The 15,274-nt window shown below is 54.4% G+C and overlaps 3 protein-coding genes across 5 annotated transcripts in view; 1 reads left to right on the forward strand and 2 right to left on the reverse strand.

The window, feature by feature from the left end:
- Positions 1–3,637: 3,637 nt before the first annotated feature.
- On the reverse strand, positions 3,638–5,557 carry TIMM29 (translocase of inner mitochondrial membrane 29). The gene is made up of 2 exons (XM_027547708.1): positions 5,380–5,557; positions 3,638–5,304 (listed from the first exon to the last, which is right to left on the reverse strand). The coding sequence occupies exons 1-2, from the start codon at positions 5,513–5,515 to the stop codon at positions 4,616–4,618; spliced, it is 825 nt and encodes a 274-aa protein (XP_027403509.1). The 5' UTR covers positions 5,516–5,557; the 3' UTR covers positions 3,638–4,615.
- A 34-nt stretch (positions 5,558–5,591) lies between these two features.
- YIPF2 (Yip1 domain family member 2) lies at positions 5,592–11,272 on the forward strand. The gene is made up of 10 exons (XM_027547707.1): positions 5,592–5,710; positions 5,865–5,923; positions 6,573–6,727; positions 6,843–6,923; positions 7,832–7,919; positions 9,368–9,484; positions 9,568–9,734; positions 9,813–9,995; positions 10,082–10,212; positions 10,329–11,272. The coding sequence occupies exons 2-9, from the start codon at positions 5,893–5,895 to the stop codon at positions 10,193–10,195; spliced, it is 936 nt and encodes a 311-aa protein (XP_027403508.1). The 5' UTR covers positions 5,592–5,710; positions 5,865–5,892; the 3' UTR covers positions 10,196–10,212; positions 10,329–11,272.
- CARM1 (coactivator associated arginine methyltransferase 1) overlaps positions 10,397–15,274 on the reverse strand; it is a 43,133-nt gene continuing 38,255 nt past the window's right edge. Inside the window, exons 9-16 of one of the 3 annotated variants that reach the window (XM_027547705.1) lie at positions 13,758–13,843; positions 13,479–13,568; positions 12,927–13,064; positions 12,751–12,840; positions 12,555–12,667; positions 12,365–12,442; positions 12,057–12,125; positions 10,397–11,900 (exon numbers count right to left, since the gene is read on the reverse strand). In XM_027547705.1, coding sequence (XP_027403506.1) covers positions 11,758–11,900; positions 12,057–12,125; positions 12,365–12,442; positions 12,555–12,667; positions 12,751–12,840; positions 12,927–13,064; positions 13,479–13,568; positions 13,758–13,843 — 807 coding nt within the window. In that variant the 3' untranslated portion in view covers positions 10,397–11,757. Of the gene's footprint in view, positions 12,126–12,364; positions 12,443–12,554; positions 12,668–12,750; positions 12,841–12,926; positions 13,065–13,478; positions 13,569–13,757; positions 13,844–15,274 lie in introns of all 3 variants that reach the window. The other 2 variants (XM_027547706.1, XM_027547704.1) reach the window with 2 other exon arrangements.

The raw sequence follows: 15,274 nt of genomic DNA on the forward strand, positions 1-15,274 counted from the left end.
ACTGTTTTCCTTAGTGACCACACCAATTTACACTCCCACCAAGAGTGCCTTAAGAGTTCCCTTTTCTCCACATTCTGGACAACACCTGCTATTTCTTTTTGATCACAGCCATTCTATAGGCGTGAGGTGTTATCTCCTTGGGGTTTAAAATACCATGTCCCTGATTAGCATACACCCTTTCATGTACCTATTGTTCTGTATGTACGTATTGTTTCATGTACCATGTACTGTATGTCTAAGGAAAAACTTTCAGATTTTCCGCCCATTTTTTAACAAGATTCATTTTTGCTATTGAGTTACAAGTTCTTCATGTAGTTTAGATATTAAAGTCAAAGTGTTAGTTGCTCAGTCGTGTCCAACTCTGTGACCCCATGGACTGCAGCCCACCAGGTTCCTCCGTCCATGGGATTCCCCAGGCAAGAATACTGGAGCAGGCTGCCACTTCCTTCTCTAGGGCATCTTCCTGACCCAGAGATGGAACCTGGGTCTCTTAGTATTGCAGGTGGAGTCTTTACCATCTGAGCCCCCATTAATTCCTCAGCAGATACATGATTTGAAAATACTTTCTCATTTCATAGATTGTCTTTTCATTTTGTTGATGTTTTCCTTTTCTGAGCACAAGTTTTTAGTTTGATATAGTCCCACTTGTTTATTGCTTGTTGCCTTTGTTTGGTGCCAATTCAAAAATATTATCCTCAAGACCGATGTTAAAGAGCTAGCTATTGCCCATGTTCTCTTCTAGTTTTATGGTTCCAGGACTTATGTTTCAGTCTTTAATCCATTTTGAGTTAATTTTTGTGGATGGTGTAAGACAGTGGTCCAGTTTTCCCAACACCATTTATTGAAGAGACTGTCCTTTCCCTATTGTATATTCTTGGCTCCTTTGTGGTAAATCAATTGACTACAAAGGAGCATTTGTAAATAAACCTGTGGGTTTACTTCTGGGCTCTGTATTCTGTTCCACTGATCTGTTTCTGTATTGCTTTGATTACAATAGCTTTGTAGTATGCAGTATTAAATCCAGGTTAAATCATGCAGTATGATAAACTCAGCTTTGTTCTTTCTCAAAATTACTTTGGCTATTTGGGATCTTATGTGGTTCTATACAAGTTTCAGGATTCTTTGTTCTAGTTCTGTGAAAAATGTCATTCAAATTTTGGTAGGGATTATAGTTTTAACAATATTAATTCTTCTGTTGCTGAACCAAATGTAGCATCACTCACCCACACAAAGTAAAGCCAACCTACTGATGCATCTCTGTGGTGAAGGAAAGTGCAGTGATTACTGCAGGGCCCCAAGCAAGGAGTTCAGGAAGCCAATGTTTATCTTATTCTATTATTTACTTATTTGTTTGGCCATACTGCTGTGCCCCTTGCAGGATCTTAGTTCCCTGACTAGGGATTGAACCCAGGCCTCCTGCAATGGAAGCTCAGAATCCTAACCACGAGACCAGAGACCACCAGGGGATTCCCCCAGGCAGCTAATGTTTAGAAGGCCTAAACATCAAGGCTTTCAGGGAAAGAGTTTTAAATTAAAGGCCAGGTGTATTTAACATTCTTCTGACTGATTAATTGGGACTCAACATCATCAGCCTTCGTGTTAACTTCTTCCCCCTGGTGCACGTTTCAGTATCTGCAAAACAGCTCAAAGGACATGCCTCAGAATATTATCTATAGCCCTTGAGGAGGAACTAAAGGTCCTTTGCTTTAATGGTGAAACTATTATTTTTGTCTTGCTTGACTCTTTCCCTGTGTTTCTGTATTTCTGCACTTCTCTGATAGAATTTACTCTTTGAAACTTGGGGAAAGCCGAGGAGGTTAAAGTTTTTCTACAGACAAGGCAGGCAAAGGACATGGTGGGGTCTGTCCCAGGAAGACCCTGTAGGGTCCTGCGCAGTTGTACTTCCAATCCATGAGCATGGCCTATCTTTCCATTTATTTGTATCTTCAATTTCTTTCCTCTGGGACTTCCCTGGTGGCCCAGGGGTTAAGAATCCGTTTTCACGTAAAGAACAGACTTTTGGACTCAGTGGGAGGAGAGAGAGAGAATTTGAGAGAACAGCACTGAAACATACACATCACCATGTGTAAAGCAGATAGCCAGCGCAAGCTTGATATATGACGCAGGGCACCCAAAGCCAGTGCTGTGACAGCCTGGAGGGATGGGGTGGGGAGGGAGGCGGAGGGGCGTTCAGGATGCAGGTGACACATGCATATCTGTGGCCAATTTATGTTCAGTTCAGTCGCTCAGTCGTGTCTAACTCTTTGCGACCCCATGGACTGCAGCATGCCAGGTCTCCCTGTCCATCACCAACTCTGGGAGCTTACTCAAAACTCATGTCCATCGAGTCAGTGATGCCATCCATCTCATCCTCTGTCGTCCCCTTCTCCTCCCGCCTTCAATCTTTCCCAGCATCAGGGGCTTTGCCAATGAGTCTGTTCTTCCCATCAGGTGGAAGCTCAGAGTCCTAACCATTGGATTGACAGGAATTCCCTCAAAACCCACTTCTTCTTCCTCAGATTCTACTGCCCTTATGCAAATGGAGACACTATGTCTACTTTGCTATTTATACCCTGGGCAGGGTTGAGATCTGAAGGTCTCTTACTCTGGACTGGCCAAAGGATGGGGAGCCAAGTCCCGGTCTGCTTCCCCCTCCCCAGTAGGATCACAGCAACTCCCACCTATAACGGGCATGTCTAGTATAAACATTTGCTGGGGCCCACACTGGGCTGAGCACTGAGGGATACTGGAAGCTTAACAGTGAACAGTTAACGAAGCTTAAGCTGGACCGTCCTCTGGAGGTCTTGTGTATACTCTAAGGTGCTGAGCATGAACATTCAGGCCCCTGTCAAACCTAACTGCTCTAGTCCACATGCCTCATACCAAACTCAGGACACCAGAGCTACTGGAGCAGGGAGCAAATATGGTAGGACTCCCTGGCTTTGAGTGTCATTTAATAACCAACTCAATGACGATGTGCAATCCTCTTAATACTTTTCAAAAATTTTATAATTTTGGCCATGCCTTGAGGTACATGGGATCTTAGTTCCCTGACCAGGGATAGAATCTGTGCCCCCTGCAGTGGAAACTTGGAGTCCTGACCACTGGACCAGTAGCAAAGTCTGTCTCTTTTTTCTAAATACTTCATGATCATGGTAAAGAGCAAGTCTCATTTTGATACCAGTGCATCTTAAACCTGTCCCTGATGCTGGTTAATTTCTCTTGAACAACAGGATTCAGGTCCAGAGCCTTCAGCAGGTAATGGTATAGGATTACAATTTATAGTATCATTTCTCTTTTGTTTCCATTGCTTTTTGTTTATATTCACTTATTTCTGTACTTAGCTTTTATTTATGGCTAGTAACAGTATTCAGTAGTTTCTAGTAGCACGTTATTAGGGTCAAAGATAATACCATGAGTTTGAGGAGTTAGTTTCAATCATGAAGTCTGCCACAGCTCTGGAAAAATAACAAAATTTTTCCTTTGTAAAACAGACATGCTGGCTTAAAGACGCTCCTCTGCCCCTAAATAAGGATATAAACATTACCATGTGTCCAATGCACCCTATAGTATGAAGGGAAGGTCCAAGTACCAAAACTTAACAGCAAAACAGATAAGCACAATGTAACAACAAAGATGGTTGTTTCATCTCCTGATTTATTAACTAGTCATAGACCCCATCAGTGACAGAGGCAGTCTCACTCTTGTAACAGTAGTTTTAAAAGTATGATTTTAACCCAGCTATAGACATTAACATGCTGCTGCTGCTAAGTCGCATCAGTCGTGTCTGACTCTGTGCGACCCCATAGATGGCACCCACCAGGCTCCGCCGTCCCTGGGATTCTCCAGGCAAGAATACTGGAGTGGGTTGCCATTTCCTTCTCCATTGCATGAAAATGAAAAGTGAAAGTGAAGTCCCTCAGTCATGTCCAACTCTTAGCGACATACTCCTTTCCAAATGATTCTGTATTTTCAAGGTTACTGAAGAGAAATGGCAACCCACTCCAGTATTCTTGCCTGAGAAATCCCACAGACAGACGAAGCTTGTGGGCTCCAATCCACGGAGTCACAAAAGAGTCCCACTCGAGTTAGCAACGGAACAATAAGGACAGTGTGAAATGTTATCAATTGTGCGAAGCCGGGTGAACCTTCACACAGAATTTCTCGATTATTGTTCCAATTTCCTCTGAGACTACAATTACTTCAAACTGAATTAAAAAATACATGTCCCTCGTGGAAAGAGAGAATAAACCTCTTAGGTCAAATTTTAAAACGAAAATCTGCAAGTTACCCTAGTCAGGAGAACCGTAAAGCCCAGTGAAAAAGGCTTATTTCCGTCTAAAGTTTCTTACCAACTCTGGCAGTGATAAAGACGACATGGCACGTTTCTCTGCTCTCCCCAACTCTTAAACCAGGGAGGCTCTCAATGAGCCGTCTGCTCACAGCGAACAGGTGAGAGGGAGGCCCCCGATTTTGTGAAAACCCAGGGAGAGAACGTTGCAAATAATTTACTTCCACCACTCTGCGTTTGAGACTCACACGCACGAACTGCACATTCCCGGGCCAGCATTCTGCGGGGGCCGGGAGCCCGGTGGGGACCCGGGGGGTCTGAGTTTCATCTCGCGGCCTCCGACGGCAGCAGAGAGTCAGCCTGGCTCAGGGCGAGCTGGTCCTTCTTCTCCTTCTGCAAAACGTGGTCCTCCCACAGCGCCTGGTCCACCTGGTCGTCGGTGAGCACCACGGGCTTGTATTTCTCGTCGAAGAGCCGCTCATTGGCCTCCGAGTGCAGCTGGTGGGGCCCGACGACGCGCAGGTGAGCCGGCAGGTGCAGGAACTCGTCGTCGTTGATGTCGCAGTCGCGCATCCGGGCCCCCAGCACCCACCAGCGGCCCACGAAGCCCACATCCAGAATCCGGTCCGGGAAGTCGGTCCAGCGGGGCTGCAGGTACCGACAGCGAGCCTGGTAGAGGCTGGCCTGGGCATCGAAGGGCGCCTCGTACACCAGCGAGAAGAGGCCCAGGCTCACGTGGCGCAGACAGCCGCGACCACGCAGCCAAAGCAGCCGCTGCACGAACGCCTCCGAGTCGCGGTTGCGAGTGGCGGGCGCCAGCAGCAGAAGGGTCCCCGACGCGTCGAGCAGCGCCTCCTCGAAGGCTGCCTCGCTCGGTGCCAGGGAGCAACAGGCCGCCGCGCCACCCAGCAGCCCTAAGTACACGGCCGCCTTCCCGGGCCGGGCCCGCGCCGCCGCCGCCGCGTCCTTGCAGGCCTCGGCGTAATCTTGGAGCAGCGAGCGGGCCCAAGCGCCTGAGGGGAGAAAAGAGCATTGAGAGCCGCCCGGCGCTGGCGCCACCCATCCCGCCGCCTCCCGCCGCTACTCACCCAACCGCGCCCACACGCCGGGCTTTGCGGCTGCAGCGTCACGCGCCTCTCTACGGCTTCGGGACCAAAATCTCTTCAGAGCGGCAGCCGCCATTGTCTTCCGGCTGGGCGTCCGCACTCCGAAGAGAAACACCATGCATACAAAACAGAAGGCCCGGAGAATCTCTTCTGTGCAAGCGTCAACATCACCGGAAATCGTTCCCCATCGGAAAAGGATAGCAGACGGACCGACGCCGGATGTTGCTGTCAGATCTGAGAGGGGTCATCTGCGGCGGTAGGCGGGTCGCGCAGGCGCAGAGAGTCCGGGCCCCGCCGGTTGAGATCGCCTCAGGTAAGGGGGGCGTGGGTACACCTGCGGGGCAGGAGAGGCGATTTAACGTTCCGGTGGGTGCGGGAGCCGCCAGGCCGGGCTTGGGGTTTGGGCTGGCGTCCAGGAGCGGCGCCGACTGGTGTCGAGAGAGGGTCTGATTGGCCTCTATCCTCAGAGGGATGCGGTGACGACCCTGAGAGACCATGGCAGCGGCTGACGAGCTGGCCTTCCACGGTGAGTGCAGCCGCGACCCGGCCCGAGTCCTGCTCCTTCCACTGGCCGAAACCTCCCATCGAGTTTCCAGCTCAGATCTAACCCGAACCCCAGTCAGCTGTGAACAACCACCCAGACATGAAACCCATTCCTAACTCGAACCCCGTGCGTGCTTAGTCTCTCAGTCGTATCCGACTCCTTGCGACCCCATGGACTGTAGCCGGCCAGGCTCCTCTGTCCATGGGATTCTCCCGGCAAGAATACTGGAGTGGGTTGACACTTCCTCCTCCAGGGCATTTTCCCAATCCAAGTATCAAACCCGGGTCTCCTGCATCTCCTTCCTGCATTGGCACCGCTCCCATCTTAAACTCAGACCACAAATCTGAGGCTCTGCCCCATCCCTGAGCCAGCCCTCATTGTGGTCCTGTGTTAGGAAGGAGGGGACACGCCTCCTTCCCACTCACCACAGTTGAGGAAACTCTGGGCTGGGGGTAACACCGAGGTGGGGATGGTTACTCTTGGCTCCCAGATGTCCTTCAGTCCCTAAGTCATGCCCGACTCTTTGTGACCCCATGGACTGCAGCACGCCAGTCTCCCCAGACAAGCTGTGGGCAAAACGAAATTGCCTCGACTCCCAAATACACCTGTGTCCCATATTCCTTCTCGACAGAGTTTGAGGAAGCTACTAATCTGCTGGCCCAGACCCCGAATGAGACCACCACCAGAAGTGATCAGCTGAGCCCTAAGGGGCACGTGGCTGTGGCAATGGACTCAGGCGGCAGTTATGGAGCTGAGGATGAGGTAGAGGAGAGCGACAAGACTGTGGTGAGTCCCAGGAGTCCCTGTGCCCTGCCTCTGTCTTGTCCCTTCTACCCTCCCTCTGGCGCACCCCTCCACCCCCACCCCCGCACCCCCAGCACTGAAAGTCTGCACTGTGCAGCTCCTACAGGAGGAGAAGCAGCAGCCTGGTTTCTGGACCTTTGGCTACTATCAGAGCTTCTTCGACGTGGACACCTCACAGGTCAGACCCGGGAAGCTGGTGGGATGGGGTGCAGCCACTATTCACTGAGAACTTCCTGTGCACCAGGCCTTGGGCCATTGCTGGCAATAGGCACATGGGAGAACAACCCCCACCCAGGCTGGTAGACATGACTGGGTGGACTGCATGTGTGTGGCCTGAGTGGGACTCAGGAACACGGGGAGCACACATGACATGGTGCACAGGGAAAGGCCCCCTGGAGAAGGCGACAGATTTGCTGGGACTTAGACAAGCAGGTAGACTTAGAGTGGAGGGAAGCATAAGTATGTTCCAGGCACGGGGAACAGCATAGGCAGGGGACCAGAGGTGAGAGAAGCCAACCACTGCTGCAGAGGCTGCCTCTCACTCAGTCTGGAGAGTGAGGTGGGGGCCAGGCAGAGGCCAGATCACCAAGGATCTCATGAGCTGTACTAAGGAGTTTGGGTTTTCTCCTAAAGGTGCTAGGGGGTCATGGAAGGGTTCAGAGCAGGAAAGGACTGAGTGACATGAAATTGGAGGCCAGGGTGGGAGATGGTGATAAGCCAGGGTTGTGGAGTAGGGAAGACGTTGGCAGAGATGGGGGAAGATAACCCAGGATTTGTTGACAGTTCTTATTGGGGGCAGGAGGCAGTGGACAGTGGGGGAGTCCCGGGCAGCCAAGCACAGAGGAGGGGGAAGCAAGGAAAAAGATGGCAGGCCCTGAAGCGTCCTTCAGAGTAGGGGGACACTGGGATATTGAGTAGGGGCTGCCCAGGGCAAGGGGCTCCAGGCCACAGGAGAGAAATGAGAGCATGGAGGAGGTGGGAGGTCAGCAGGGAAGGAACCCCTAAGGAGGGTGACCCTCTTTCCTTTGTGGGTAGTGAGGGAGCCCCAGATGGGCTTCTGTCCTAGGTCCTGGCCTTGCCCCGCAGGTCCTGGACCGGATCAAAGGCTCGCTGCTGCCCCGACCCGGCCACAACTTTGTACGGCACCACCTGCGGAATCGGCCAGACCTGTATGGTGAGTGAGGTTGTGCGTTCAGTTCATTCAGTTACTGATGCAACACATGTTGACAGAGGGCCAGGCCCCGGTATACAGCTGAGCACAAAGCACAGTCACTCGGGTAGAATTGAAACGTACTCTGTTCATGCAGACAGGGCCAAGCGAGGCTGCAGAGGGCTGCGGGGCTGGGAGGAGAAGCAGAGTGTTTAGAGGGTGGGAGCTGCTATGTTGTGTGGGTTGCTCAGGGAAGGCCCTGCTGAGGAGGGTGAGGGAATGAGCCTAGTTGGTGTCGGGGTTAAGGGTGGCGAGACCTGGGAGAAGAACATCACAGAAGAGGCATGTGGCGGAAACAGGCTTGCACTGCAGGGCAGCACTGTGACTGCACTGGAACGAGCTGCCAGCAGGCCCCAGAGGTGATCGGTCAGACCACATGGGCCTCCTATGCTTTGGTGAGAAGAGATCTTAGCCAAGTGCCCTTGGGTGCTGCAGGCCCTGTGGGGGGCAAGGGCAGAAGCTGGAGGACCAGGGAGGAGTCGCGTGTGGGATCATGGGCCTGGCCTGGGAGGTAGAGAGTGGGGGTTAGATCCTGGCAAACGTGGAAGATGGAGCCAACAGGGTGTGCTGACACACTTGATGGGTGGGAGGAGAGGTGGCAAGGATGCTTCCCAGCTTTTGCCTGGACTGTGAGAAAGCGGGACCTTCCCTGGTGGCTCAGATGGTAAAGAATCTGCTTGCAATGCAGGAAACCAGGGTTCGATCTCTGGAGTGGGAAGATCCCCTGGAGAAGGGAATGGCAACCCACTCCAGTATTCTCATTGGAGAATTCCATGGACAGAGAAGCGTGGCAGCTACAGTCCATGGGGGTCACAGAGTTGGACACGACTGAGTGACTAACAATTTCCCCAGAAAGACGGAATTCTATTTATCAATGGGAAAAGGCGAGAAGATTCTAAGGGAAAGAGTGGGCATGCTAGGTGGAATGGAACGTTGAATAGGAGCCCCAGGTTCAGGGCAGAGGCCCAGACTTGGGACACTGGGGGTTGTGGGCACAGAGGTGGCAGAAGGCCCTGAGGTTGGACGAGCTCACAAAAGGGGTGAATGAACACAGAGGAGGTTTGAGAACTGGCCTGGGTGGGCCCCTCATTGTTAAAGAGCTCAGGGAGTCAAAGAGGCTGAGGAGTTGCCAGTGAGATGAGACAAAAGCAAGAGTGTAAAACCCTGGGAACCACATGGAGAGTGTTTCCAGATGGAGGGGGATCAGCTACGTCAAAGGCCACTGAAAGGCCGAGAGAGGTGAGGGATGGAGGCTGGATTCAGCTGCTAGTCTGTCACTAGTGTGACACCATATCAAGGGAGCAGTGGGGGTGGAGGCAGCCCTGAGCTTGGAAAGAGGCTGGGACCGGATGGCGCAGGTCACTAGTCCTGGGAGCTCCCACCCTGGGGCCCTGACCGTGCTCCACCCACAGGCCCCTTCTGGATCTGTGCCACGCTGGCCTTCGTCTTGGCCATCACTGGCAACCTGACCCTGGTGCTGGCCCAGAGGAGGGACCCATCCATCCACTACAGCCCCCAGTTCCACAAAGGCAAGTAAAGTGGGCAAGGCCTGGGAGCTGGCAGGGCTCGGGGTGCCGTGGGGCCCAGGAGTGATAACCTGATTGGCCTGCAGTGACCGTGGCCAGCCTCACCATCTACTGCTATGCGTGGCTGGTGCCGCTGGCGCTGTGGGGCTTCCTGCGGTGGCGCAAGGGTGTCCGGGAGCGCATGGGGCTTTACACCTTCCTGGAGACTGTGTGCGTCTACGGCTACTCCCTCTTTGTCTTCATCCCCACTGTGGTGAGTGGGGCCCAGGGGTGGGTGGGTCCTGGGCGCCACAGGGACGACCTGCTAGCCAGCTGCCTCTATCCCCCCCAGGTCCTGTGGCTCATCCCTGTCCCATGGCTGCAGTGGCTCTTCGGGGCCCTAGCCCTAGCCCTGTCAGCTGCTGGCCTGGTGTTTACCCTCTGGCCCGTTGTCCGTGAGGACACCCGGTGGGCAGCTGGGGTGCTGCTGTCTGTGGTGGTGCTACTCCACGCCCTCCTGGCCATGGGCTGCAAGGTACTGGGCTGGGGTGGTCACAGGCTGGGCTCGGGGTGGGGACTCAGTTTGCCGGCTCTGACGCTGACCCAGGGCTCTCGGATCAGTTTTATTTCTTCCAGCCACTGCCTCCAGAGCCCATGGCATCTCCCCACCAAGCCACCTCTCAGCCTCCAGCCACAATGTTGCCACCCACCCTGCCAAGGTCCGTGGCAGCCTAGGAAGGCTGAGCCTGCAGGTAAGGAACTGTCCCCAGCTGTGGCTGGGGGCAGGGTCTCCAGCTCCAACTGCACTCCCCCGCCCCCCGCCCGATGTTAGAAGCCACAGGGCCACTTCTCAGTTTCTCTCTTTCAGGCCCAAGAGATGGTGACTGGAGGCTCCCCTGAAACCTCAAGATCATTTCGCTACTTTCCAGACTTTTCTTACAAAGCAAACACTTTTATTTTCTATGCAAAGGTGATTCAGAGAATTTATATAAAGGCGGGAGAGGGGCACAGCAGGGAGCTTCCAGGGCGGCCATCGCCCCCAGGGGCCACCCCAGCCTGGGCCGCACTTGCTCTTCCTGGGGTGCCCAGAGAGCGGGCCTTGAGCTGAGCCTGAGCTCCGCCACATCCAAGTCTGGGGTTGTTAGAAACGGGGGAGCAGAATTAGAAGAAAACTGCCTGTGCTGAAACATATATTTCCGTGGGTTTTTTTATTTTTATTTTTTTCCTTTTCTTTCCTTTTTTTTTGGAGAGGTCCCTGCAAGGCCCCTTCCCAGGCTGGGGTGGGACCAGAATGCCATCAGAGTAGGAGGGGCGGGAGGAGCATCTACAAATACTGAAGGGGGTACACAGGCCTAACGTTAGCTACAAGGAAAAAGGACGCCTTCCACGACAGACCCTTGAGGTTTCTGCGTCTGCCCCAAGCGGCTGACGCTGACCCTTCCCTCCAGGCCCAGGGCCCCCAGGCCACCCTTTCTAGCTCTGGGTGCAGGTGGGGGCTGGGTCTGCAGGGGGTCAGGGACAGGACAGCAGCAAGAGGCAGGGGCTGAGGACGGAGGGCCTTCCCGACAGCCGGGTGGGTTGTACATTCAAGTGTGAGGTGAACCCTTTGGTGGGAGGGGGCCGAGGGGCTCCCTGGGCTCCAGAGGCCCGGCCCCACCCCATCCTGAAGACTCGGTAGGGCCACCCCTCGCCACTGAGCCTCTGAGCTGGGGAGAGGGGCTGCTGGCTCGGCCCGGCCGGCCTGATTTCTCAGAGGGTCTATGGATTGACACTGGTTCTTTTCATAAAAAAATAAAATTAAAAAAAGCAGCATGTCACGCCTGTGGTGACCAAGGCCTGGTAGTTGAAGGGGAGGCCCCTCCAGGAAGGGGCCAGCACTGCCTTCCCTGCTGGAGACAGGCAGGGGACCGGCCCGAGGGACCGGGCAGGGCGGCCACTGCCCCCTCCCTCCCCACCAGGCCTGCAGCTATCAGGCCCGGACACGCCTGTTACAGAAGATGTCAAACCCAGGTCAGGGTGGAGAGGGCCGGGGGGTGGGGGGGGCACAGAGCTCCCACGACATGATCATGTGTAAAATATGGCAGCGACACGCGCTTGGGGCCAAGATGTGGGTGGGCAGTGGGGTGGGGGCGGCGGCGGCGGCAACGTCGTGTAAAAAAGTGTTCAAGTTCCCGTAGCAAAGAGGGCTGTGGCCGGGTATGTGGGTCTCTCCAGTACAAGGGTCAAAGCCGCCCAGGGTGGGGCAGGGTCTTCATTTGGTTTCCTGGTGCTGTCAGTCCGTTCCACGCCGCAGGGGCCTAGCTCCCATAGTGCATGGTGTTGGTCGGGATGGACATGGGTGAGGCCATGGAGATGGCGGGGCCGCCCATGGTGAACTGGCTGTTGACTGCATAGTGGGCGCTGGAGCTGCCGCCACTGCTGCCCTGGGCGCCAGAGGATCCTGTGGGGCAGGGGGTGGGCACTAAGGGGCCGCCTCTGTCCCGTTGCCCGCCCAGACCCATGGCAGAGTCAGAGAGAAAGAGCACAGGAGAGAGGGCAGGCGGGCGCCCGGGCACACGCACACCCGCGGGGCCCTGCGACCCCCGCCCACCATTACCTTGGACAATCCCCGTGCTCATTATGGAGCCCATCCGGGAGTGGGTGTGATTGACAATCCCCGTGTTGGCTGCACAGCAGGAGGAAGGAAGGAAGGAAAGGAGATGGCGTCACCGCCCCCAGCCTGCCCGGCCCATGTGCCCGGCGTGGTGGGTGCTCACACTCGGGTGAGGGTGGGTGCGGTGCCCGCAGAGCAAGGTGGAGAGGCAGTTGGGGGGCGGAGCTCAGCCCCCGGGGAAGAAGCAAAGGTGGTGAGGCAGAAGGCCCGAGCTCACAGTGGTCCTGGGCACACCCACCCCCTGGGCTCACCTAGGGGAATCAGGTTGTTGTGGCCCACACTGGAGCCTCCGGCAATAACACTGCTCAGGTCGTAGGCGGTCGGCATTCCTGCACCAGGGAGCGAGAGGTCAGGGCAGGAGGGCTCGAGGGCCAGCACCGGCGGGGGGCCAGGGAAGGACCCTGCCCCCACCCCCACCCCACGCACAAGCGGGCTGCTCACCGGCCACGGCCATCCCACTGCTGAGGTTGTAGGTGCTGCCGGCATTCCACATGTTCTCCGAGGGGGATGTGTAGTGGGAGCCAGGCGGCGGGGAGGGTGTCGTGCCTGTGTATCTGCAGCAGAGACGGCCCATGGGCAGGGCGAGGGGCAGCGGGCGAGGAGGGCGCCCCCCGCGCAGGCCCAGGGCCCGTCCTACCTGAAGAATGGGTTTTTCAGGTCCAGGAGGTTGCTGGACTTGGAGCCTGTCTGGTCCACCTGGGCCACAATACTGATGTCGTAGCTCTGTCTGCGGGGGCAGGGAGGGCGGCCATGAGCTGGCTGCCGGGAGGGACCGAGCCCCTGCTGCCCCCAGCCCCCGGCGGCTGCTCGCACCTTTTGTTGGCAATAAGCAGACATGTCCCTGAGAGCGTGTCCCCGGCCTTGGCGAACAGTGGCGACTGGAACAGGCACCGGACTTGGTACCAGTGGGTCAGGGGCTCCGTCGGGGCCGTGGACAGCCACACAGTCATTCTGCCAAGCAGGGACAGGCATGCCCTTGACTGGGCTAGACCCCCACCTTGTGCATTTTGAGCTCTCCCCAAGCACCTACCCTCTACCCCTGGCCCTCGCCACCCAGGGGTCCCCTGGAGCGGAGACAAGCTGGCTGTCCAGTAAGTTCTACCTATGCCCACTCACCCTGACATACAAGAGACACAATCAGGTCCCGTGAAGAACAGTCACTTTGAACAGGGTAGACCACCACCCTCCTCCAATAGTCTATTGCTCGAAGGCCAGCTCCCACTGCCTTCTGCAAGGAGCAGTAGCACCCAGCAGAGTCGAGTCAGGCCCTCCCAGCCCCCAGTGCATCATCTGAGCCAGCCAGGCCTGGAGTTACCACCTGGGGCTGGAGTGGGGGGGCCACCTGCTCTGCTCGGGTGCACTCACATAGAGCCGATGAAAGCGACATCAAACCAGAAAGCCAGACCGTGAACCAGTCCGGAATGCAGCATGTGGAACTTGAATGGGATTTCTATCCTGTAAGGCAAAGGGCAGTGATTGCTGGGGAAGCTGACAGGGCTTCTGGGAGAGGAGAGGGGTGTGGGGGCCCCAGCCCATCCAGCCTGGGAAGCAGGGTTCTGCCCAAGGGAGCCAGCAGTGGCCCTGACCTCCAGAAGGAGTTGAGCCCAGGAGGACGGGGTGCCAGGGGTGGAGGGCTGCTGGTACCTGTGCAAATCTCCTTCTTTGGCTTCTAAGAAGTTCACCGTGTACTTAACGGACTTGGCCATCAGGATCCGGATGTCAAATGTGTCCTGGGAGAGAGCAGAAGAGTGACCTGGCTTCAGGCACAGGGGCTGTGAGGAGAAGGGGAAGCCCGGCCCTCTTCCAGGCTGGCTGCAGCCTCTAGGCCATTTGGCTCAAACCAGTTTGCAGTTTGCCCTTCTCGGCCTTGCTGGGGGGAGGAGGAACTGGTCTGACACAGTGAAGGGCAATTAGGTGACAGCTCTCAAAATGACAACTATTCATCTGCTTGAAAGACTTGGCAGTTCCACTTCAGGGATTGTAACCTATAAATCTATGTGCACATGTACAAAACTTCCACCCATAGTTACAGATTGCCAAGAGCAGAAACAGCCTGGAAGGTAAACTAGTGATGGCCCAAGAGTAAAAGATCACGCATGTGAAAAAGGACGAAAAGGCTCTTTAGAATAGATGGGGAAAGATCTCCAAGATAAATTGTTAAGCAAATCCACAAACATCAAGTGAGAGAACTACGCTGACATCCACTCACAGCTATGACGGAGATTTCATGTCAGACTGCCAAGAACTATATGAACTGAATAAAAAAGAACAACAACGACAGTTGTCTGCAATCACTGGAGAGCAACCACAGCAGCCACAGCTTTGGGGCCAAGACCTTAGACGGAGGAGGTGCTTTTTGACACGTGCCTTTCCCCTTTGGGTGGGGCCCTTCAGAGGCCTCCCTGTGTGGGGAAAGCCAGATGGGAACTCGGGATTACTGAGGCAGCTAGGACTCAAGGGGCCAAGATGCTAAAAAAAAAAAAAAAGGAAATGTGGAGATTCAAGGTGGACACTGCACATGTGATTTTAGTTCTTGGCATTTGCCAGTTTTTGAGCTACATGTGGGATGGCGGTAGGGAACCAAACAGAAAGATGCTTCTATGATATTAAAAAGCTAAAGCAAAGGGACTTCGCCGCCGGTCCAGTGGTTTAGACTCCACATTTCCACTGCAGGGCTCACAGGTTCAATCCCTGGCCAGGGAACCAAGATCCCTCAGGCCATGCAACTCAGCCAAATAATTACATTAAATAAGCAGACTTCTTTAAAAAAAATACTGACTAAAGATGGCTGATTGAACAAATGCATTTACTGCCCCATTAAAATAGAAATAAGATTTTTTTTAAATGAAGCTATCTTTTTTAATATGATTTTTAATTTTTTTATTTAAATATGGTTCAGCACCAGATTGGAACTGGGAGGCTAGGACAGGGGCCTATGAACCACCAGGCTCACTAATATCATGAAGACTACCCTGAAGCAGCAGTTCTCAAAACATGGTCCCTTTCCAGAGCTCCCTCAGGTCAAAACTATGTTCATAATAACACTAAGGTGTTTTCTGTCCTTTTCATTCATTCACTCACCTATGATACCTTAACAGATTGAATGCAGAAGCAGAATCCAATAACAACAACAAAAGAAGCAGAATCCGACTGTCTTCTGC

The sequence above is a fragment of the Bos indicus x Bos taurus genome, chromosome 7 (genome assembly GCF_003369695.1).
Source record: "Bos indicus x Bos taurus breed Angus x Brahman F1 hybrid chromosome 7, Bos_hybrid_MaternalHap_v2.0, whole genome shotgun sequence".
Classification (NCBI taxonomy): Eukaryota; Metazoa; Chordata; class Mammalia; order Artiodactyla; family Bovidae; genus Bos; species Bos indicus x Bos taurus.

What these genes read in the sequence shown, in the direction of transcription:
- TIMM29 (XM_027547708.1), bottom strand. Translation starts at nt 5,515, where the DNA reads ATGGTGTTTCTCTTCGGAGTGCGGACGCCCAGCCGGAAGACAATGGCG. An exon ending in CGGCGTGTGGGCGCGGTTGG is followed by an intron (nt 5,305 to 5,379) that starts GTGAGTAGCGGC and finishes TTCTCCCCTCAG; the next exon opens with GCGCTTGGGCCCGCTCGCTG.
- YIPF2 (XM_027547707.1), top strand. Translation starts at nt 5,893, where the DNA reads ATGGCAGCGGCTGACGAGCTGGCCTTCCACG. An exon ending in AGGAGAGCGACAAGACTGTG is followed by an intron (nt 6,728 to 6,842) that starts GTGAGTCCCAGG and finishes TGCACTGTGCAG; the next exon opens with CTCCTACAGGAGGAGAAGCA. An exon ending in CAGCCCCCAGTTCCACAAAG is followed by an intron (nt 9,485 to 9,567) that starts GCAAGTAAAGTG and finishes ATTGGCCTGCAG; the next exon opens with TGACCGTGGCCAGCCTCACC.